This window comes from Telmatherina bonti (assembly GCF_933228915.1).
Source record: "Telmatherina bonti genome assembly, chromosome: 2".
Taxonomy (NCBI): Eukaryota; Metazoa; Chordata; class Actinopteri; order Atheriniformes; family Telmatherinidae; genus Telmatherina; species Telmatherina bonti.
Genome location: NC_136620.1, coordinates 14,332,277 through 14,356,326, shown reverse-complemented (window position 1 = coordinate 14,356,326; position 24,050 = coordinate 14,332,277). Strand labels below are relative to the sequence as shown.

The window sequence follows — 24,050 nt, the reverse complement described above, 5'->3', positions numbered from 1 at the left end:
TATTGAGGCAGCTTAATGAAGCCATAACCACGCGTTCGCTCCCTGGTGGTGGGCAGACTACTGGTTGAGAACCTGAATAATCCTCGACGCATGCAGCAGAGCTCGCGTTTTAAATGTACATATCGTTGACGATCAGGTTTATTTAATTGTGGCCACCAAAATTGTGATCACGATCAAAATCGGATTTATTGCGCAGGCCTATTGCCCTACGGTGTCTGTACAGTTTGCATTATGATATCCTGGACTTGTAAGTAGACTGATGTGGATCAGATCATTACTGAAGTTGTTTTAAAAATCATTTCTTTTGTCTTATTGATTTTACATTTACCAGTATGAGTTGAAAAGAAGCCATTTCTCTTTTTTTCAACTGATATTGGTGTGTGCATTCTTGTGTTCTTGTACTGAATAGACTCAGTACGGCCTTGTGATCGTCACAGCAGCAGTAAGGGTGGGTCTGCTTCTCTGTGTGCACGAGGATTGGAGGGAATGTGCTGAGTAAACTGGGGCCCACCTTAAAACAGCTCCTTAGTGCCACTGAATGTGTGCACATCTGACTGAAAGACAACATCAACTGGCGACCTGTCCAGGGTTTACCCTGCCTCTCACCTGTTAGTTGCTGGGATAGGCTTTGGCTTCCCTGAGACTCTGAAGTGGACTAAATGCTGCGACAACACTCCTGTTTTTTTTTTTTTTGTTTTTTTTTTTAAATAGAGTCTTCCTTATTTGAGCAAGTTTTTGCTGCCCTAACTTTGCCCAGAGCCCCAAGGTCAGTGGACCAGTATAGAAAATGAATGAATAAATGGTGGAAAGAATCTCTGAATCAGGTTATTGTGGATTTAAATTTGAGGGTAAAATGTCAGAAAAATATTAAAGATAAATACATTCTAATAATTGTCTAATTAACCAAACAATTCTGGACTACATCAGTACATAATCAAGTCCCGTGGTGACGACCTCTTGTGTCTGGGATCATTTCTTTACCCTTTAGTATCAACACGGCATGATTTACACACCAGTATTGTTGCTGAGCATGTCCATCCCTTTATGAGCACAGTGTTGCATGTTTTGATGGCTTTTTCCAGCGGGAGAATGCACCATGTCACAAAGTTTAAATCATCATCTGCTAAATCACACTGCTTTCCTGAACATGGCAATGTTACCGGATCTTAATTCATCAGAGCACGTTTGGGATGTGATGGAACGGGAGCAGCAACTGTGTGATGTTGTCATGTCAACATGAAGCAATGTTTCCAACGCCTCATTCAATCTAGGACAAAAAGTAAGAAAAAAATTCTGAAGGAAAAAGAGGTCCAACCCAGAAGTCTGTTCTCTTTTACCAGCCTCTCTGTGCCACTGAATACCAATCCAGCCAAAGTACCATTAAAGTTGTTCTCATTTGCATAGTTCTGTTTTATTCATAAGACACAATTCAAAAATCATTTTCATGACATCTTTAAAAATGAGCTAAAGAAAAAAACAAAAGCAGAAAAGTCATGAAATAAACAAGATGCTGTCTGGAAATGGACATTTGTTCATGACTTTTTTTCAGGGACATTTATTCATCTTCTGGACATATTCAATTTTTCAGTCATCTTGCCCATATTTTAAAGACTTCTTGGGAAAGAAACCTTTCCCAAGAGAAGATTTTTGCACACAAACGGAAGCAACAATCCTGATATGTAACGTACCAACATGGCCGGTGGAAACTCAGCTATTAAAGCACTGGAATCTGAACCAAATACAGTTTAAACTCTAAGCAATTAAATGGCAATGTAAGCAAAGCATGAGAACAGCACTGTTCACTTTAGAGCTTCTGCTAATTTCTTCACTTCAAGCAAACCAAATAAACATTGTGTCATATGAAAGCAGAGACTCTGCTGAGTACAAACATGTTTGTCTCATGCCTATGGGACAAAACGTCTGGGAGCTAGCAGCCGAAATACTGAATCACGTCTCACTTCTGCCGTATTGTCCTCAACAAAACTCAATTAATCTGTCTCCCATGACTCCGCTCTTGTTGGAAATGACGATGAAGACGGGTGTTATAATGAAGTAATCATTCTTCCAATCTTACTATCTCGGGCTTCACTTTGTTCTGGATCCTCGTGGTGTTTCTATGGGGAATTTGGGGTCTTTCCCTGGATTCTCCTGACTGATCATTGACACAAGTGTCCATTATCAACATCAGCCAATGGCTTCCTGAGAGATTCACCTGCGTAATACGCAGGAACTGTGCTACATCTACTGTAGCACAGTTCCTCATCAGAGATTACTTTGCTTATTTCTAGATGAACTGGGCCGCTGTTCACTGGTTTCCATTTAAAGTAATTGCGGTTTTATACACGTGAATTGACACTGACAGTAACATATATCTTGATTCTGAAACTTCTGTAGTTTTTACATGTCTCAGCTTTTCTTTGAGAAGAGGCTTATATACAGTGTACACCCCATGTAGTTGTGGAGATACACCTCATTTCTTGAGTATGTCCTTTCAGACAGGAAACAGGAAAAATGTACCTTGTGGAGAAGAGGTTAAGACTTTCTCTGTATCATACAACTGTAGAGCTCCCGGATGAGGAAAGTGTAAAGCTTGTTACATACTCCATGAGAAGCCAGAACTGAGTTCTTGTTCTCGAGGCTGCAAGAACAAGAAAAAACGTCTTTTTCGTCAAGCCCATACATCCTCCAAGAGAAGCACGTCTGCAGCAGGGAGGGATCACTGCGGGGGGGCGATGTCTGCTTTTATGTGCAATGAACCCGGTTGTTACCTCCACCAGGTTGTGTTCGTTTTGCTCAAGATAACTTAAAAGGTTACGGACGGATTTTTATAAAAAATTTCAAGAGTTGTTGGAAATGTGAACATAAAAAACTGATTAAATTTTGGTGGTGATCCAGGAATTTTTTAAAGGATTCTTTAACATTGTGCTTGGCGGAGGTTTCTGCTCTCCGAACGCTTTTCTAGTTTCATGTTTAACGAGCAACTTCGTCCACAGCAGGGTGGGTTGCGCACGTGGCAGGGCGGGTTGTGCACGCGACTGGGTCCGAGGGTTTTAATGCCACATGTAAAAATGTTCATACTTTCTCACCACCTCGATCAGCTGTTTTATCAAAACAATCCATTTTACCTGCAACAGCAAACACACAGAAGCAGCAACTCCGCTTCATGCTTTTTCCGTGTTAACCACGTCCACCTCAAATGTCCGACCAATCACATGATACTTCTCGAAGCCCCGCAAGAAAAAAGTTCTGCCAGCCCGAGGTGTCAAGAACTATCTTCAAACGCATCCACGAGAACAAAATGACGTAATTTTCTCAGAGTCTCGAGAACAAGAAAAAAAAAGCATGGGAAGAAGCATGCTCACCCGCTGTGCTTCATGTTGGGAGGTTTGTCCATGCGGACAGCCAGCTTGATCTTCAGATCTGTGTCCTGGCTGTTTTTGGGGACAGCCATACGGTGGAACTCTGCCTGCTTTGGTCCATTGGTGGTGGGGTTCAGAACCACCTAAAGGGAAGGAGAGAAAACATGGTCAAGTCTACAAGCTCTTAATGTAAATGTGTTTCTTTCATTTTGGCTTGACAGATGTGTGGTGCCCAGAATTTTAGTCAATTATTAATGAAAATACACTCCAATGCAGACAGTGTGTTGTGAGATAAGTGATCCCGCTAACAGCTGTTAAATCATCAGAAGGACTGGCCTCCATCATCGTACTTTCTCTGGGCTGTAGCTGGAGCATACCTGATCACCCTGTAACCAGATCAGGGGTTCAGTCTTTCTGGAGCACTGCTGACACATATATGTTTACCATTTACACAAGCAAAGAAAGTTTCCGCTGCCTCCTAAATATTAGTGAACATTTGTAAAACAAATTTCAAGCAGAGGAAACCAGTTACTTTATAACTGGGAAGTCTGGGAAGTTACTGTGTTTAGGTTCTCTAATGGCAAAACATAAATAAAAACTTGCAGATGTTAGTGTTAGCACATTCCATCAACAGCTGCTGGGTGCAAACCAGTATGCATGGCTGTCAATTTCAACTCATTTAATTTCCCAAAAAAAAGTCAGAAAATGTCAATGAAAACAGAATTTGGTGATTTGCAGAAGTCATCAACTCATATTTGACTTATAATAGGAGAAAAAAAACACATATTGATGATGAAACAGACATTTTACCATTTCATGGAAACTATTAGCTTAAAGACTAGAACAGGTAATTGGAATTACAGGTACAGCGTTAAGCTGGTTTAAATCATATTTATCTGATAGACTTCAGTTCGTTCATGTAAATGACAAGTCCTCCTCACAAACTACAGTAAGTCATGGAGTTCCTCAAGGTTCTGTACTTGGACCAATACTCTTCACGCTATATATGCTCCCTTTAGGCAAAATTATTAGACAACATGGAATAAACTTTCATTGTTATGCAGATGATACTCAAATATACTTATCCTTTAAACCAGATGAAACAAATCAGCCCGATAGGCTACAAAATTGTCTCACAGACAAAGACTTGGATGTCTAGAAATTTTCTCCTCTTAAACTCATAAGACTGAAGTATTTTTTGTTGGATCTGAAAAGCTCAATTTTCCAGTTTTGTAATGAACCTGGGTGGCATTACTTTAGCTTCCAGTGCTACAGTGAAAAACCTTGGAGTAACATTTGACTCGGACCTGTCCTTTGGCCCACATATTAAGCAGGTTACTAAAACAGCCTTCTTTCATTTACGTAATATAGCCAAAATTAGGGACATTCTGTCTCAGAGTGATGCAGAAAAACTGGCTCATGCTTTTGTTACTTCGAGACTAGATTACTGTAAATCTATATTACTGAGCCGTCCTAAATATGCCCTAAAAAGCCTTCAGCTGATCCACAATTCTGCAGCCAGAGTCCTGACCAGAACCAGCAGGAGAGATCATATTTCTCCAATTTTAGCCTCTCTTCATTGGCTACCTGTTGAATCTAGAATGGAGTTTAAAATCCTTCTCCTTACATATAAAGCCCTCCACAGCCAGGCACCACTATATATCAAAGACCTCATAGTTCCTTATATACCAACCAGAGTACTTCGTTCGCAGACTGCAGGCTTACTTGTGGTTCCTAGAGTCTCAAAGAGCTGAGCAGGAGGCAGAGCCTTTGGTTATCAGGGCCCTCTCTTTTGGAATAAGCTCCCCCCCCCCCCAATAACAGTGTTGCATCATTAACATGTATGTCTCCTGTCTCAGCAGGTCTCCCAGCAGTTCCTGTTGTCTTTCCGTCCTCGTCCCCCCACACAGCAGAGGCAGATGGCTGCCTGTCCTTGAGCCGGGTTCTGCCGTAGGTTTCCTTCCTGTTAAAAGGGAGTTTTTTCCTTCCCACTGTTGCCAATGTGCTTGCTCAGGGTGGGAGATTGAGTTGGACCCAACTCAATCTGTTGGTTTCCTTATATAGGCTATTATGAATTTGATTTCATTATGTTTTCTTCTCTGTCTGTAAAGCGTCTTGAGATGGCATTGCCGTGATTGAATGCTATATAAATAACGTTGAATTGAATTGAATTTTCAACTCGATGGCAGCAATAGCTGCTTTCAGTGGGAACCATTTGAAGTTCCTCCAACCTTTTCAGTTCTTTCGTGCATTTGGACAGATCCGAACTTAGGGTCTTTGACCCTCAGTTCCTATAACCATTTCAGCTCCTACTCAACTTCTGGGTATTTCTGCAGTTCTTTAGGAAGGCATCTGACGTAGCTGGTTGACGTAGGTGGTAGCTACATCCTCGCGCTGAACGCCGTAACTTAATTTCCGCATCTTCAGACCCTGCCATTTTTACTCACTGTTTATGATACTGCAAAAGAACGTAAAACGCGATGGATTAGTGGAGTGATGAGAAGGTCAAAGCTCTACCGGCAGTTTTTGCAGCCGATGACATCCAGAGGGGTTTTGAAGGCTCACAGAGAAACAAAGATTTTTGTGAAGATAAGTTCTGAACTCCAGACAGCTGGGATTTATCACATCGCAAAGCAATGTCGGGAAAAAAATGAAAAAACTAAAGAGAACTATAAAAAAAATTAAGGACCACAGTAACCAGAGCGGAGCGCACTGTAAAACCAGTAAATGGTTTGACACATTGGACCTCATCCTCGGCCACCGACCTGCTTACTCAGGTAACGCCGGAACAAGACTCTGGCACCGGACTTTTGCAAGCACTCGGTTGGGAAAACCTGGAGTGTTCAGAAGAGCTTGAAGGTTAGTTTCTGAATAGGTGTGCTGATATACGTCACCAGTTTTATTTTTACAATGATTTTGTATTTTATATGGTTCATGTTGTAAGTGGTTTAAGGGTGATTTTTAGTAATGTTTTGGAAACCAGGAGAGAAGCTGATGGAGATTTAGGAAAGGAATGTTTTCCCATGCTGGTCTGATGAAAAATTCTACCTGCTGCATGTGAAATAGTAAAATGTTTCAGTTTTCCAGCTCATAGATTGTTTGGTTTTCTATTGGAAATAAAATACGGGTTGTCAACATTTGGAGATCACTGTATCCTGTTATCCTGTAAAGCCCTTAATCACTTGATCTATTTGTGTAATTGCATGTCCTGGCTGATTTTGATTCTTTTACCTGTTTCCACGCAAATCTGTAGAAGCAACTAAAATTGTTATTATCCTATCAAGTTCATTAACATAAATAACATAATTATCCTTTTTTTTTTTTTTTTTTTTTTTTTTTTTTTAAATGAAGCATGCAATTTACATAAACCAGAATAGGGTATGCTTTCATCTCTGAATCAATATGAATGTTTTTTCTGTGGCTTACTGGATTCATTGACCACTGATTTGACTCCAATTGTGATCAAAGCCATTGTCAGGTTGTGTGTTGGTGTAACAGTGCAACGGCACTTACTCTGCCCAGTTCCTTGTCCTCCAGAGCCAACACAGCAGTGCTCTCTGTAAAAAGCTTCACTTTGACCAAAGGCAGAGGATGAGTTGTGGTGAAGTCCCCCTGAGTGCCCCACCTGAAAGACAGCAAGATCTTTCATCGCTGCTTGGTTTTTGTATAAAGTTGCATGCAAACATTGTAGATCTGAGGTAAATCAAGTCAAAGCTCAGAGAGGAGATGGAAACGGAAACTTGCTCCATGCAAATGAAAAGAACCACCTGAAAAGTGCTTTGAGCATTTTCCATAAAGAACATTTTTTTCAGAATATTTGGTGTCTTTTCCCACTTTTCTTCCTAAACTGCAGTCAGTGAAGGTATCGTGTGTCAGCTCTGCAGTCACTGAGCACTGGATATGAACTAAACTGGAAAACCGTGATGGGATTCTATCATTTTATGCTTACTGATTTCACCAACTGGCCCTTCTTTAATTCTGAATGATTTCCTCGCCAGTTATCCTGAATAGTTACCCTTAATATCTTTGTCATTCTAAGATTACTGATTACTGTGATTATCTTTCACGGTATAATTATTTTCTAACAAACAGCAAGCTAACTCAAACAAGAGATGACACAGAACAATGCATGGAAAATCATCACTTCAGGTCTCAGACAGAGGTAGCAAACAATGCCATTAGTGTGGGCTGAATCACTTATTGTTTGCCTCACGGTGACTGACAGGGCATGTTGACATCTTCTGCTCAGGATGTTGGAGGCGCAGCATCATACACGCTGAGAGTCATGCTCCTGTGATTGCATCCTTTGTTTAAAAATAGTCCCTTTAAGTGTGCAAGTGTGTATGTGCAAAGATATGTAGCACGGAGGTAAATGACCCTTTTTACTTGGTGACAAGAAGCAAATCTGAGCTTCGTATTCCGTTTCCACAGTTTCCACGGCAACATTGTTTGGAGAAATATGTTTAGTCTGCACACGAACGCTGTGCATTCGTAAGGAGGATAAACATCAGTACTAGACACTCAGTCCAAACTATAATTTATTAAATTAAATGCCATGAACTCTAAATCTTCCACACCGTACAAGTCTGACAGCCAATGTTGTTTCAGACTTCAAAACATCCAATCAAAGAAACATCACAAACAACAGTCAATATTAGAATCAGCTGTTTGGTATTTGTAGAGAAGATTTAGTAAGTTACTTTTATTCTCAGCTCTGCTGCTCATCCAACCAATGCATTATGCTTACAAATAGCTCCATTTAATAGACACAAAGACACAACAGGCCGTTTGGTGGTATACCATTAATCACAAAAAGGAGTTAATAATTTACATGTTAATAATCCACCAAACACTCCATGTTGTAAGGGCATCTTGCTGACTCACTGGGAAAATTATACTATTCATCTTTTTGTGTCAGTCTCCAAAAGTCTCCCAAAACACCAGAAAAAGTCGCCAAATTTGTCACTAGTACTTTTTTTTTTGGAAAAATAATTACCAAGGGGGTCTGACAACTTCCTAGGTATGGCAGGAAAGTTGCTAAGTTGTTAGCTGGGCTTTGACACATGCATCAGCATAATCAGATTACCAGAAAACTGTGTGCTGTAAAACATTCTGCGTTGTTTCAAAAGAAATCTGCAATAAATTCTGCTAGTGGTTTAAAACACGTTTTTTGGGGGGTTTTTGTTGTTTTTTTTTTTTTTTTAAATGAATTATTAGTGGAATTAACATATTTAAGTTCCACCTGAATAATATTTTTTATTTAAATTCCTTCCATTGACCTGAACTGGGCGTGGTAGTTTGTCCTGCACATTTAACAGCATTTCCGTGGTTTCCTTTTCCCACCTCAGTTTAATGTACAATATGTAGAGTCTCTTTTCTGGCTTTTGGACAGAATAAATCTTAAGTCCAAATGTCTCGTCGTTTTGCCTTTGAAGGTGTCACACAATCATCATACAGTTCCCTTTTTAACCAAAATTTTAAAATATTTTTAATAAAATCTCGATTGTAGTTATCTGAAAAAGTCTTTCTAGAAGATTTTTACATAAAAATAAAGCAATACTCATCTATCAAATTCTTTCATTTACCGTTGAGTTGACTGGTGTTAATCCTGTGTCAAATGCCACTTGACATATAGGCACAAGATTTTATTGCAATGCGCATGCACAAACATAAGTCTGGCTACTTAAACAAATTGTAGATTTCATATAATTATAGTCTTGAACTTCAGTGTGGTCGGAGCAGAAAATAATGTGTTTGGTATCGCATATCAGCCGCTGAACAACCATGTAATTCAAGCTAATCGTGTCTAATTATATTTCAATATGCTTTTTAGGTGTGTAAATGTTTGATGCTGAAAACAAGAGATGTGGGAGTGTGATGCGGGCTAATGACAGAGAGGGTGACTGGGGCTGCAGTGAAGCCCATTTTCAGCAGTGGACCCCTGTTGACCAGCAAGGTCACCGGGCTACTTTGAGCTCATCTAATTGGCTCTGTTTGGTGATTCTGGCAGGCAGAGAGCTGCTTGGGAAAAAAAAAGGGGGAAAAAAATTCCATTAACACTGGGAGCATGTGAAAGGGCAGCCTCATTACTGCGCAGACCCCTGCTGCGAAACCGGCATCCAACACCCAACGACTGACCAAGAATGTTCAGTCCTCAGTGGAAATCAGTTGCCAGCAAGTTGAAGCTCCGGCGTTTTGCTTAACAAGCACAAGGTGGAGCAGAACAGATAATCTGGTGAAATGGAGTTATTCTGTCTCAAGTCAGACATAATCAAAGCATACTTCTTTTTTTTTTTTTTTTAAATCACTTTAATGGTCAATTCATCACTTTCATATGTTCTTAAAATATATTAGTGATTCTCTCTTCATTCAATCAAAATTTATTGATAAAGCACTTTATTATACATAAACTGAAACTCAAAGTGCTTTACATTGAAAATGTGGAAAATACCCCCCACCCCAAACACCCCTTACTATTCCATCTTTTACCATCTAATCTACATGACCATCAAACTACCATTACATAAACATAATACAGACACATGAAAACATACACATACCTGCACACACGCAACACACACAAATACGCATAGAGTCCATTTACAAAAACACAATGTCTTAAAGGGCTGTCCACCATACGCATTGGGAAAACTAATACACTGGAGAATTGATTAAAAAATTAATTGATAATAAAATGAAATAAAATAAATAGGTAAACTACACTAAAATGCAATAAAAAATTTAATAAGACTATAAAATACCCATTATAGTTTTGAATGATAATAAATTAAAAACTTGCTAAGAAAGCTAAGAGTTAAGCTGTCTTTAAAAAAATATAAACACTCCTACCCCCAGGCCGTCGGCTCTTCCACAGATGAAGACCATAGGAGCACTGGGGGGTTCATTAGCAAGTCTGATCAATTTTAGAGTTTTAAAAACTACAAAAATAGTATTTCAAATTCAACTCAGAAGCACGCAAAAAGCCAATGCAGAGATGTTTAAAGTGGTGTAATATGAGCTCTCTTTCTTGTCCTCGTCATCAGACGAGCAGCTGAGTTCTGTAAAAGCTGCAGTAGATTTACCTCTTTAGGAAAACCAGAAAGAATCCTACAGGTGAGAACAGAAAGGATCAGTATCTCTGCATCAGCTTGAGAGAGGAATGATTGCATCCATTGCAGGCCGGGTACTCGCACTAAAAGCTGTAATAAAATCATCATAGACCAATATAAGATCCAAAATTTTCAAAATGTGTGTGTGGAATCATTTCTAATCATCGAGATGTTGATTTAGAAACTATTTCACGCATAAAAAGTTCCTGCATCTGCCTACACTGAGAAAACGGTTGATTCTGGTGTCAAATCCCACCATTTCCTTTCAAAATGACATCATGATCTTACAGAGTGGATATTTTTAAAATGTATTGGCAGGGAGAATGAGAATGTAAGTGAGTGGGGGTTTAGGGAAATCCAGATCCCAGGGAGCTTTGCTGGAGCAGTGTACAAAGTGTAGACTCTGAACCAGAAGGGAATATAATCCACTCAGCATTTTCTGGATCTGCCCCTGGATCTCGTCTCAGTTGGACATGTATGAAAACCCAAAAGGAGGCGCCATTTATCCAAACCACCTCTGCTGACTCCTTTTGATCTGCAGGAGCAAGCAGCTCCTCTTGCGAACATCATGGCTTGAACATGGTCATAGCAACGACTTTATCTACAAAAAGCAGAGGTGAACCCTGAGGTTCTCAGGCCTGACACACACCCTCCTGTTTATACCCTGAGATCATCTCCATAAACTAGATGGTCAGTGAATGTGGCCACTTTAACAAAGCCCACCGAAGCCTGTAAACGGGATTAAATGATGCATTCTTCGGTATTGCTGATTATATTTCATTCACCTCTCCGCTTAGAAAAGGAGAGCCAGGATGCTCAGTGATGACCCAGCCACATAAAAACATAAACACTTTGACAGTTTTTTTCCCCCTTCATCCCATCTATAACACATTCTTCTTTTCTTTCTTTCTTTTTCTGCTCTTACTCATCACATAAGCCACCCTATTTTACCATCGACCATCTGGAGTTTATTAAACGGGGCTCTATTGTGCTATTTCTAGTTTTCTGAGATTTCTACAGTGTTATGGTGTTGAATACTCATCAGACATATGAGTGTCACCTTTTTTTTTATAACCTAACACATATTTGAGTTTTCTAGCACACTCTACGTTCGGTAACCACGTGTTGTAAGAGGTTAAACTTCCTTTTCCAAAAAGCACAGGAGGTTTAACCCCTCAACATCTACTGTATCATACTTGACACTTACATATCATTTCCTTGCTCACATGCATTACTTGATTAAAAACTATGTTGTGTATACCAGAAACTTGTGTTTGTTTGTTTTGTTTTTGATTATCTTTTTATTATTTAAAGACTTGAATCGGAATACTCTCACCTTTTCGTCATGTTTTTAGCAACCTTTAACACAGATTTTTAAATCATTACATACCATAAGTCAACAACCACCAAAGACATAAAATACCCAAAGCAACCCTCCAACCTGACCGAAGTGTGTGAGTGGTTGTTGGTCTCTGTGTGACCCTGCGATGTACTGGCGAGCTGTCCAGGGATAGACTCCAGCTCCCATGCGACCCTTAATCAGACTAAGCAGTTAGGAAAATGAATGAATGAATACTTTAGAGATAAACTAGCTTGGTACACTGTACATTGTGAACGCAAAACTAGCTTCTTATCATTTTTAGATCTGCAGCAGCCCCGCCTGAGTAGAACATGAAGACAAACTCACTGTGGTCTGGAGGCTTCTGCTTGGTCAGTCTGCAACTTTTCTCCTCCCTCCACCTCCATGGTACAATAAACGATTCGGTTTGGAGCCACTGACTTCAACCCTTGGACTTCAACTATTATAATCTGAGAACAGAAGCACAGAGTTCAGCATTTTTCCAACTTTCAGCAGTTCTTTTGAGGTTCCAGTCACCACAGACAGAAACAGACCTCCAGATTGAAGGACAGCACAACATCAGACTTGGACAGGATGTCTCCCTCGTCCCCTAAGTCCAGGAAGGAGCTGTTCATGGAGGAGCGTTTGAGCTTCTGTTTGAAGTCTGGCCCTCCTTTAGACACTGGCAGACTTTCCAAGTTCCCCATCAGAAGGTTGACCGATGAACGGAGCTCCTCAATGTATAAAGCCTCCATGTCAGCAGAAACAAACTTTGGGTATCTCCTTTCCTGCAGGACACACAATCACCACTTTTAAATGGATTTCCTTTGCATTAGCATGTTCCTAGCTAGCACATCAAACTTACCAGTAATTATTTATCTTTATAATATTTTCCTTTGGAAAATTAATTCAGGACTTTGTTTCTGCTTTTGGAGAACAAACAGCTTTTTTTTCATCCGGTTGGAATAATTAGACTTATTTTGCTTTCTAATTATGGCTTCACACCGCTGCTGCCCGAGAGTGTCAATAGACTTAATTATGGAAATGCAAACAGTGCAGCGCCTTTCTGCTGCATTTCATCACTATAATTCTCAGTGTGTTTGACAAAAGGCTCACACTAGATGGCTGCATTGGAATACCTGTCCGTCGGGATGCAGAGCAAGTATGAGTGGTCCGAAATCCCACAGGATCGGGATTAAACTGTCTATACTGCGACTTAAAAAGGCATATTCCTATGTACTCATACATTTCTATTGATACTTGATTAGTCTGGGGCTGTAATATAATAATATTTTCAGATAAAGTGAACAAAGACTATCAGAAATCAAAATAATTTAACAATACTTAACTACCCGAGCAATCTTTTCAGCCAGCTGTAACCTTCCATCCAGTTCTCTGCGGATCTGAGCAGCTTGTTCATCCACATTGTCCAGCTAAAAGAGGAGAAAAACAGCCTTGCTTCAGTGAACCATTCAGAAATGTGCAGCATCAACAAACTAAGTGGATGGAAAAAAAAGGAAAGACAAATAAGGGAAGGTTTGGTTTCTTTTTTCAGGAGCTGAGCGTGAAAGTCCTTCTAGGATTTCCACTAAATGTTGTCCTGGCAAAACAAATGAAAATCAAGCAAGACCTTTTTCACATATTCATCATCAATACTCTGAGCTTTATTCATAATACCAACTCAACAGTGGATCACAGGCTGCAAAAAGCTTGAATTAAATTACTTTTTCCATCTTGCAGTGTTGTTAAACTTATTCAAAAACTGGGCTAAGTACTGAAATAGCATTTAAATTAGTACTTACCATTCAAAGTTTTTAATTAATTCAAATTGTATTCAAATCAAACTGAGTCTACCTGCATCCACAAACAGGCCATATCCCTTTCTTTTGCAGATAAAAAAGCTGCTTTTTTTTTATCTCTTTCAAAATAAAAAAGTACTTCAGCTTTTCACCAGTAGTCCTTGATCTAGAAAGTAAAATAAGTATGTTACCTGCAAAACAGAGGGATTGGGCTTTAGTTTTAATCAAATATAACAGGTGGGAAGGACACATCACCTTTCCGTGGAAGACCGAAACATCTTGTTACAGTTGGGAATGTGTTACAAAAATACATTGTGGGCTCCACATAATGCAGAGTCTGAGACTAATCTTTTCTTCACACATGGATGACAACAGGTACATATGTGTGTTTCAACACCTAGTCGACACCGCTGTTTCACAAGGTGATACTTAAGTGTAGAGAACATTTTCACTACTCTGCCTATATAACGACAAACCTGCAGAAACTGACATTGGAAAAAATAAAGAACAGTTAATCAATATGAACAAACTAAATCATATAGAGATAACATTTAGTATCGTAAGATGTGGCAGCACCTGTTTGAGAAAATGTTAAATGTCAATGTAAGAAAATTCTAATACCATAATACAGACTGTATTACATTATAAAACTTCAATGCAAACAAGTGCACATTTATTTATACAGCATATTTCATACATTATGAAACCCAATGTGGTGTTCATGGTCAAAAGAGACATACACACACTGAATTGCACTTGATACAATAAGTCATCACTGTGAAATACATCCTAATTGTCACCATCACAGCCAACGTACATATGCTAAAATGCATATTTATAGGAAAAGAAAAGCTTTCAGCTGCAAGCCGTGGCAATTCAAAGGGTTTTATGACCTGATTGACCAGAACTTTGTCTTTTCTTTTCTTTCTTATATAAAGAAACATTTGTGTTTATCCCATATAAGTTGTCCTGGTGTCTCATATATCATGATCTACTTTTTGTTCTATTCTGTCCTCAAGATGGACCACTATCTTTTGTCTTGTCTGTCCTACTACTTTAAAAAGGAAAAATCAGCTATACTGAACAAATACAAATATATAAGAACCACATCATGGACCACGTGACTTTATCAGAGACAAACACAAAAAAATGCATTAAGGAGGATGCAGAAATCAGAGAGCGGACCAGGCAGACCAGCAACCGAGGTAATGGAGCCCACACCTCCTTCAGAGACCCTCGGGGAGCTGGGGGTTGGCCAGTAACATTTTGGTGTCTAAATAATATGTTAAATACACAATGTGCACTACATTTTTACATTGACAGCAAATTCCCACAAGAGTGGGAGATAGGACTTCTGTGAGAATGAGGAGATTCAGGGTGGTGGAATAAAGCGCTGAGACAGACCTGTGAAGCCTCCGGACCTGAACATCACACCGCCTCGCTACACAACTCGATCCAGCCGAATGGCTGAGTGCTGACATTCACCATCACTGTGTGGCAAGCTGGTTGCACAGTGGCTGACAAGAAATGATTGCAGTGAGAGATAAGGTCATCTGAAAAGATTATTGGCTGTCCTTTACTTCCCTGGATGAGACTGAATTCTTGTTGACTCACCAGAGCAAAGAGTTTCAGACACAGATTCCACCATGATTTTCCATCAGATAGACTTGTGTTACAGACAGATGAGATCAATACAGGGTGACAATGGTGAGAACTTTTATAATATCTATGTTTTATCTTTTTTTTTTTTTAAATAAAACTTTATTTGTGACACTTGACAATTTGTACAAATATTCATCATGTCGTATCACGCTCTGCTAAAAGGTTATACATGTTTTAATTAACAAACTGAACATGCTGTGTTTTGGCTTTAGTGCCATTTTTTTTCTTTACTTTCCCCATTCTTTTCTATTTTTCCAAGCTTCTAATAGACTAATAAATCAGCCGACAGTAGCTGCAACTTCTAAAAACAAAAAGATAATGTTCAAAGTTGGTTATGGGGCTTTAGTCATATCCAAGCAACTCTGACAAGTTTCATTACCTTCACAGTGAGGAGCTATGACAGAGGATAACACTGACTGGAAGTGGAGATGAAAGCAGTTTGGAGACTGAGTTAAGGCCTGCTTAACAGGCAGAAACCAAATCTAAAATAAAAAGAGATGAGCAGAAGTGTCAAAAATGACAGTGAGAAATGAAAGTGCTCTTATGCAAATGGCCTGAAGCCAAAGAGACATGAAGAATCTTCTGAGCCGATAACACACAGGAGATAAGAAGTTTAATTTCAGCCCAGAGATTTCTGAGAATGTGTTGTCTTGAATCCGAACTTGCACCGAGGAGATACGCAGTTAAGGGTATAAAAAATATGAGTCATTTATTTTAAAAAATACCTACTGAAAGAAGTCAATCAATGAGCGTTTGGTGGATTGTCATAACAATGTCTCTTGGCAATATATTTTGTATCCTTACGAGAGCCCATTTTGTTCCCTTTAAATGGTGGCATATTTAATTTTTTTTACATTTAGAAATTTTAGATAAAACTTGAAAATCTTATCTTTTCCCACAACACTGATTTAACACATTAAACTGAAGTCTGTTGATCCAGACTTACCTTCTCAGTAATATTTACGATTCTTGTTGTCAAATAAAAAAGGATTATTGTTTTTAGCAGAGCACCAACAGGGCAGACTGTATTCTGCTGTTAAAAGCAACTCTTTGGTTGGAGGATCAGTTACTTAAGCTAGAAGGATTGTTGGAGGAGATGTTGACCTTGTTTTATGTTCATCCTTCTTTTAAACTGACAGTTATTGACTACAGCCTCCTTTATTCTTAAAGTTTCTGAGATTACTAAAGAGTCTTTGAGAAACTGAATAAATTGAATTTTAAGGTCAAAATAAGGAGAAAACATTCACCATCCAGTCTTTTTTTTTTTGTCAAGATCAACTAATGGATATACAAGATGCTCATGAAACAAAACAAATTTAGAATAATTTTACATTTTAACTGGTTTGGATCATTACATTGGAAATTACAAAGGCAAGCCTTTGTAATTTTTTATGCGTGGATTAAAAAAATAAAAAATAGTGCCGTATTTTTCACCTCCAGTCACATACAGTATATAAAAGTTATCTAACAGTTTTTATTTTTATTTATGTATTTATTTTTATTGGCTCATCAATAATTTCTGTAATATAAAACGTTCATCATCAACGTTTAATCAGTAATAGATATTAAAACTAACAATTAGCTAAACTCTGCTGACTTGGCCATTTTCCAATATGTCAAAATAAAAGGTCCCAAAGCTCTTTTTATTCTTTTTTTTTTTTTTCTTTCGATGAAATATTAGGAACATGGCAGTTTTCCTATATTACAAGGTAGAGACGTTTCTCCACTGGCCTGAAGGTCGGCAGCTTAAGTCCCCCACAATACAGCCCCAACACATAGGCTGAGGGCTGGTCTCTGAGGGACCTCAGGTCCTAACCCTGAATATATGTGTCGGCATATTTTGTCATAAAAGCTGCGAACACGGCTTCACACAGGAAAAGATTTCCTGGCATCTCTATTGACCTCATATCAGCAATAATCCACTACAGTTTCAGTGAGCAGACAACATGTTCTGGATACAAAAAAGCAGTCTAGCTGTGAGAATAGTGAGTCAAGATTAACCTTTGCTGCCAACATTACACTTGTCACGTATTACTGGTCTTTAATGGTGTAATTATGCGACTGTTCTCCTGTTACTGGTCATTCCTGGGTTTAAATCCAGAAACGTCTGTGAGGCAGTTGTTTCTTTCGTACAACCTGTAGCCTTAAGCTTCCTGCTGCTTTTTCTAACCAGGATCTTCACCTCTTTCCTGAAGCAGGCCAACATCCCAACCTGCCTGAAAGCAACCACCATCATCCCAGTTTCCACCATACAGGGAGCATTCAGGTAGGAGGTTTTTTGTAAACACTGGCCTGGTGCACAGTTGACATTAAAAAAATAAAAGTCTAAATAAGTACAGACTACTGAACTTTGATTGAACCCGGATTGGATTGTACTAGTTTTTCATAGAAGTCCATGTGTGCAAATAGTTTTTATTTATCTTTGATAACTAGCGATTACAATTTCTTCTTGATGCTTGAGGAAGAAGCAATTAGACATTTGGGATGTTTTGTCAAAGAAATTTCTGCTTCATATTAAAGACTTACATTGACTTTTTCTTTTTCTTTTAATTCGTTTGTCTCTGAACTTAGAATGAACTCAAGCTTTAGATAAGTTCATCTTTTGCCTTTTTTTTTGTTTATGTGCAGTCTATTTTAATACATTTTAAGGATCATCTTTTGATCATTACACACAGACATTAATGGTTATTTAAGTTATTGTCAACAATAATGAGGTTATGCAAAAATGTTTGTCTTCATTTGAAGCATGATTTTGAAAATAAACTTAAAGTGCAGCTTCACTGGACTGAATGTAGCTGAACAAGTTAAAAGACGCGACTCCTTCAGTTGTGCAGCTTCTGGGACATTGTCCTTGTCTGGATTTAAATGTTTTGCTTGGACTGAATTTTGTGAAAGGGAGCTCTTCCTTGGCTTAATCATGTATCCTGTTTACGGCTGCTCAGACAACCAGAAACATACAATGTTGTTTTCTTATATCTGTTTTTTTTTTTTTTTTTTTTTTTTTTTTTAAATTCAAGGCAACCTCTCATATTACTAGTTTTGTCAACTTAGTTATTTATTGTGAATCTTCTCCAGAATGCAACCTGCTGCAACTCAAACACAGAGTGAGTTGGATGGAGGTTGATGGATCTTGTTTCTTGGCGACGTTTATCAGCCATTATACCATGGTCTGGGTGAATACTTGATTCTGATTGGTTGCAGGGTGTCCGTTAAAAAGTGATAATGGACACCAGTTAAAAAAAAATCCATCAAATAGCCCAATTATTCTAAATCATTGCGCTGGCTCAAATGCCAGTTGGCAACAGAAATGTTAGCGACAAGCGGGCAAAACAGAAAGCAGAAAGAATATCTGAAAAGACTATGTCAAACAGCGGCCTATTGTTACTAATGAATGTATCTGACCTGCCAGTTTTTAAATTATTTTATTTTTTTCAGGTTAATTTAGACCATCGGTTGAACAATGACTAGAGTAGAAGGAGAAAGGATATAAAGTCTCCCAATCTGTTCCTATCTCAGTACTGTATTATGTTCATGTTCAACCGAGATTGTTAGTTGCAGTCAGTCACAGCAGAAAAAATATCGATCATATTGTCTCAACCGTATTAAATAATATTTAAGTTAGTTTGTAATGAAGCTCTAGATCTCTAAAAGAGGGACAGAGCAGCTCTGATGTCACCCTGCAGCGGTGAAGCGGACCATGTGTGTGTTTCTCTGCATTAATGCGCCAGCGGTTACGCCAATTTCACAGGAATCTTCAAGAATTAAAAAGGTCCATGCTGTTCATTTAGATTTTTCCACGGCTGATTTTTTTCTGGGGCTATTATAGAAACCAACCATCGCATGTCCCCCCAATTTCCTTAATATTGTAAAGAAATATGCATTTTCAGGCGGAAAATCACCATATTTTCATTGGAATCCATTAAAAGGAAGGGCCGGCACTTCCATTTAACACTCTTATCTTTCAGGCTCAATCACCTGACAGCATGCCGTGCACACACACTCACTCACTGTTATCCACACTCAGCTCCCTGGACCACACAGTCACACACATCCTACAACACTGATATTTCACCATCATTGGAGGTTTGTTGCAATAGTATCTGCTGCCGAAGAAGCTGCAGGTGCTGCCAACGGCGGTTACCATGGCAACGCTACAACAAGAGACATTAAATAGTCCGCTCTGCTGCTTCTTGTTAAAAACATTATTTTAACAGTAAAAACAACATTAGCAATTGATCTTATATTATTTCCTTTGTGAGTGCCATGGTATAAGCGGTAAATGCCCTAATAATGCCCTAAAGTGTTGGTGCCATCCATTCATTTCTGATAATGGACACCTCGTTGGGAATTAACCCTTACATGTATTCTCCCTCTAATGCTTCAAGAGAATCTGATGCAGCTCTTTCAGCTTTTCTAAAGCCGTGAAGTGTTTGATTTCTTTTTTTTTTTCTTTTCTTTTTTTTAATAACTAAGCCTCTGCTGAACTTCTACGGGAAGACTCGATCCCGGTCAGTGGAGGTGATGTTACAGACAGGAAGCTCTGATCCAACTTTTCTGCTTCATTTGGTTCAGGCAGATAAAAAAAAAAAACTCTGAAATTAGCTTGTAGTTTCAGAATATTGTCTCATTAGTTATTATTTAGTTTAACTGGCATTCTAGCTGTATTACTTCAACAAAGTTACCTTTGACTAAAATGTCTGATTTGCAAACATTTTCTTCCTTCTTTCTGATCTGATTTTGCCACTGCTCAGCTCAGATTGTCTTTTGCAAACGCTTGTCCTCCGGCCCCCACCTCACAAGCATTGCTAGCAGAGGAAAGTGGATACATCACAGGCGTGGACATGTTTGACAATGACGTGCTGACTAACAAAACTTAATTTGTATCTGTGCATAGAATTGACAGGTGGGTTGGCATTTCTCAGCCCTGCCTCATCTATTAATTGCGCATGCAACTTGTTTCTGGAGGAGAAATCACTGCAAGGTCTGGTGGCTTCAGACAAAGCAGAATCCCATGCAGTGTGTGCTGACAGTCAGAAAAAAATTGTTCCCATTAAAAAAAAAAAAAAAAAATCAAATGTCACAGAAAACACAAACATCAGTCACAAACTATTTGAGTACATCTGTGTACAAAATTGCCTCAAATGTTCTTTTTTTGAGCTGGTGGCTACACATTGACCGACAAAAGCTAGTACTAAAAAGCTAGAGTTTCCAGTACAAAAATAAACACCCATGCAAACAGACAACAGTGCATGCTGGTTCTGTTACCATGACTTCTATTATGTGGCCTTTGTTAGCATTATTTCTAAATTCTGCCTCAAAGATAATTTCTATGATAACTATGACTCACAAGAAGCTGCTAATCAAAATCTCAAGATGTCAGAGAGGATGAATTAACATCTCAACATGTTGGACGCCAACCATTTACAAGAATGCGTTACTGAATAGTTTCCATCAATGCGAAGGGCAGACTGGGCTGATTTTATTTTTATTATTAGTGATGTGCTTTTTTGGGTTTACTAAAAATGATACTGTGACTGGAGTACAGAAACTGTCATGGTGGTATTTTCACAAATTTGAAGGACAGTGTTTAAATAATTAATTCAGTGCAGTTCTTGAGATCACTTGTTTTTTGCTGAGAAAAAGCAGGTTTAATTTAGACCTGCTTATAAACTCCACATCAGATGTCATATGTGATGGGGGTGTGTTAGTAAGAGGTTACAGAGGAGGTTTGAGTCCCCTGGAACTACAATAGAGGCAAATTGAGAGTGAACGCAATGAAACTGCCAAGATTTTCAGTGATAGGTAAAAAAAACACTGGGACACTGGGAGTTTTTTGCGCATCTATATCATTTTCAGGTGCACGCTCGCCATCTACATGTGGGGTGGTGTTTACCGTTTAGGACTTATTAATTCATTTTATGTTTTTATCTATTTTATGTTTTTTTATGTATTTAATGTATATTTTATTTATATCCTTTGGCCATTATTTGTGTTCTTTGTGAAATAAGCACTAAAACTGCTTGCATTTAAAAATCTGAAAATAATGTCCTGCTTTTTACTTTTAAATTTTTTACCATGCATTTACTTAGATTTTGTAAGCCAGTGTCAACACGTTCAAAACTGAGTTCTCTGATGAAACACTTTGGTTGAAACTAATGACAACTTTTTCTTTTTAATTTGGCCTCATACATTAAAAGTTATTTTGTTGAATGAACTTGAAGAAGCCATGGAAATCATTCATTCATTCATTTTCTAAAACCGCTTAATCCAATAAGGATCACGGGGGAGCTTCCTGCTGCAACACACCTGACTCAAACTGAATGGGTCACTCACAGAATGCTTTATCAGCTCTAAAAAAGTTCTGTGTGGATGCAGATGGACTTTTATACAGTGAAACCTCTTCATAATTTTACATTTTAGGAAAACACTTACTAATCTGAATAAATTAATTTCAAGTTCTTCAACAGGTTTTCTCAATTCACTAAAGCAAAGAAATTTTCCCGTAAAGCGGGATCATTTGTCAATTTAAGCCCATGATCAGCGCTGTTAGATCAAATGGAAGTATGCATGTGAAATACCATGCTTGTACAATATCTTAGACATTTCCTATTTCAATACAACTACGCATGACGCACTGGCAGGCTCTCCCCTTCTGATTGACACCATTTTTGACCAAATGGACTGAGCCATGGTTCCTCCTTATCCAATAATAACCACTGAGTGTCAACCCACGGGGCCAGACAATCACATACTCTTCCACTTCCAGACCTGGCCTATCAGCTCTGATGCCAGTTCTGACACCCCTGTCAGCCAATTAAATCCCTGTCATGGCAATGTGTGGCTTCTGTGTGAGGGTTTTTAAAATGGCTTCAGAAGTTAGGGGTGTGTATGTAGGAGAGTGTGGGTGTGCGTGTGTATGGGGGTGTAGTGGTTTGTGTATGTGGGAGAGTGTGGTGGTGTTTGTGTAGGGGGTAGGGGTGTGTATATAGAGGAGTGGGATGTGTGTGTGTGTGTATGCGGGTGTAGTGGTACGTGTGTATAGGGGGGGGTGAAGTGGTAGTGGTTAGGAAGGGGATAGGACAGAAGTGAGAGGTGAGGGGTTGTGGTGGGGTGTTCGAGGGGAGGTAGAATGGGGAGGGGTGTTTTTAATTGGCACAGGTGTAAGTGGGATGTAGGGGTCTGGAGGGCGGTTTTGGAGGGTGGACTCAATGTTTGTGTGTGGGCCTGTATGTGTGTGTGTGTGTGTAGATATGTGTGTATACCAGGATGATGGTGAGGGTGTGTAAATGTATTAGTGTGTAGGCGAGGAGGGACTGTGACATGTGTCCAGGGGGTTAGGGACAGTGGGCTCTTGATCTATCTCTTCTTCTACCGCCGCTCCCCTTCCTTGTCCCCCCTTTGCATATGGTCGGTTGGTGCCTTCTGGGGCTGGCGGCGGCTCCTTGGTTGGTGTCGCTGAGAGCCCCTGGCTGTTCGGGTGGCTGTTCGGGTGGCTGCCCCTGGCTTGTCCTGGCCCTCGGGTTATGGGTTATGGGGGGCGTGCCTAGTGCCGCTGGTGGCTCATCTTCTGGAGGGAAGCTCACTTCCTTCTGGACCTAAAACCTTGATACCCCCTCCTTCCCCCGCTCTCCATCACACACAGGCAGGGCGTTAGGAGGTAGGACGTTGTGCTGGGTGGTGAGAGAGGCCATCGAGGTGGTCTCGATTGCTGCACCCAGTATTGGCTCATCTCCCACTTTTCATTACACTTCACCGCTTTGTTTCCTTTGTTCACATTGTTTCTGTTGGCGCATTTACAGTGGTTCTGCTAAAGACATGGGACCTGGTTCGTTCGGAATCTTTGGGTCTCAGTTCTAAAACGTAAGACCCCCAATTCGTGTCGATTTCATTCAGTCCAAGTATGCGGGAAAGCAAAAAGACCAGTGATCAAATAGACGCAGGAGTTTCAAACCTATATTTCTCTCCAGATTTTAACATTTGTATATAAATACAAAATTATAGAAAGAAAGAACATACGCTGTTGCTGATTTATCTGTGTGGGTCACTTTCATACTGTGTGTGTTAGCATGCGTGCAGGGATGCATGTGTGTTGGAACATACACTTATTACAGTCACAGCACTAATGTGGGGGGAAAAAAAAAAACGTCTTGTTTGTATTTATTAGTCGGTCATCTCATTCTGAGTGGGAACCCACCAGGGGAGCAAGAAGAGCTGATGACATCAGCTCTTCAGATGAAGAAAGACCAACTCCTTCCAAAAGAGGAAAAGGAAGAGCCAGAGGGAAAACAGTGAGGGGAAGAAGCAGCAGTAGCAGGGGAGAGTCATCAGCTTCAGGTTTTGAAAGCTAGCATAGTGTTGATGAGGCAGATACCACACTACTTCAGCCTACATTCCTGCCCTTTATACCATCAGGACCACAGCTATTCAGAACAGCTACATATTTTGCTCTACAACTTTTCACTAATTATTTTACAAACACTATTTTGCAGACAGTAGTGCAAAACACAAAGACCCACTACAGTAAAATAGGTAAATTGTTTTGTGTTGTGGTGTTCATTCATTCATTCATGATCCCAACCACTTCATCAAATGATGGGTCGTGGGGAAGCCGGAGCCTATCCCAGCAGTCTTTGGGCAAAAGGCAGGGTACAACCCTGGACAGCTAGCCAGTCAATGGCAAGGCCAACACTGACGCAAAAAACCACTCACGCTCACACTCACTCCTATGGGCAATTTAGAGTAACCAATTAACCTAACATGCATGTCTTTGGATGGTGGGAGG

The 24,050-nt window shown here is 39.5% G+C and overlaps 1 protein-coding gene across 1 annotated transcript in view; it reads right to left on the bottom strand.

The window, feature by feature from the left end:
* cadps2 (Ca++-dependent secretion activator 2) overlaps window positions 1–24,050 on the bottom strand; it is a gene marked incomplete at both ends in the record, with an annotated part of 215,682 nt that overhangs the window by 133,549 nt on the left and 58,083 nt on the right. The window contains 5 exons of the mRNA XM_079247774.1: window positions 3,363–3,502; window positions 6,873–6,984; window positions 12,156–12,277; window positions 12,362–12,595; window positions 13,160–13,240. Of these exons, the coding sequence (XP_079103900.1) occupies window positions 3,363–3,502; window positions 6,873–6,984; window positions 12,156–12,277; window positions 12,362–12,595; window positions 13,160–13,240 (689 nt within the window). The remainder of the gene's footprint in view (window positions 1–3,362; window positions 3,503–6,872; window positions 6,985–12,155; window positions 12,278–12,361; window positions 12,596–13,159; window positions 13,241–24,050) is intronic.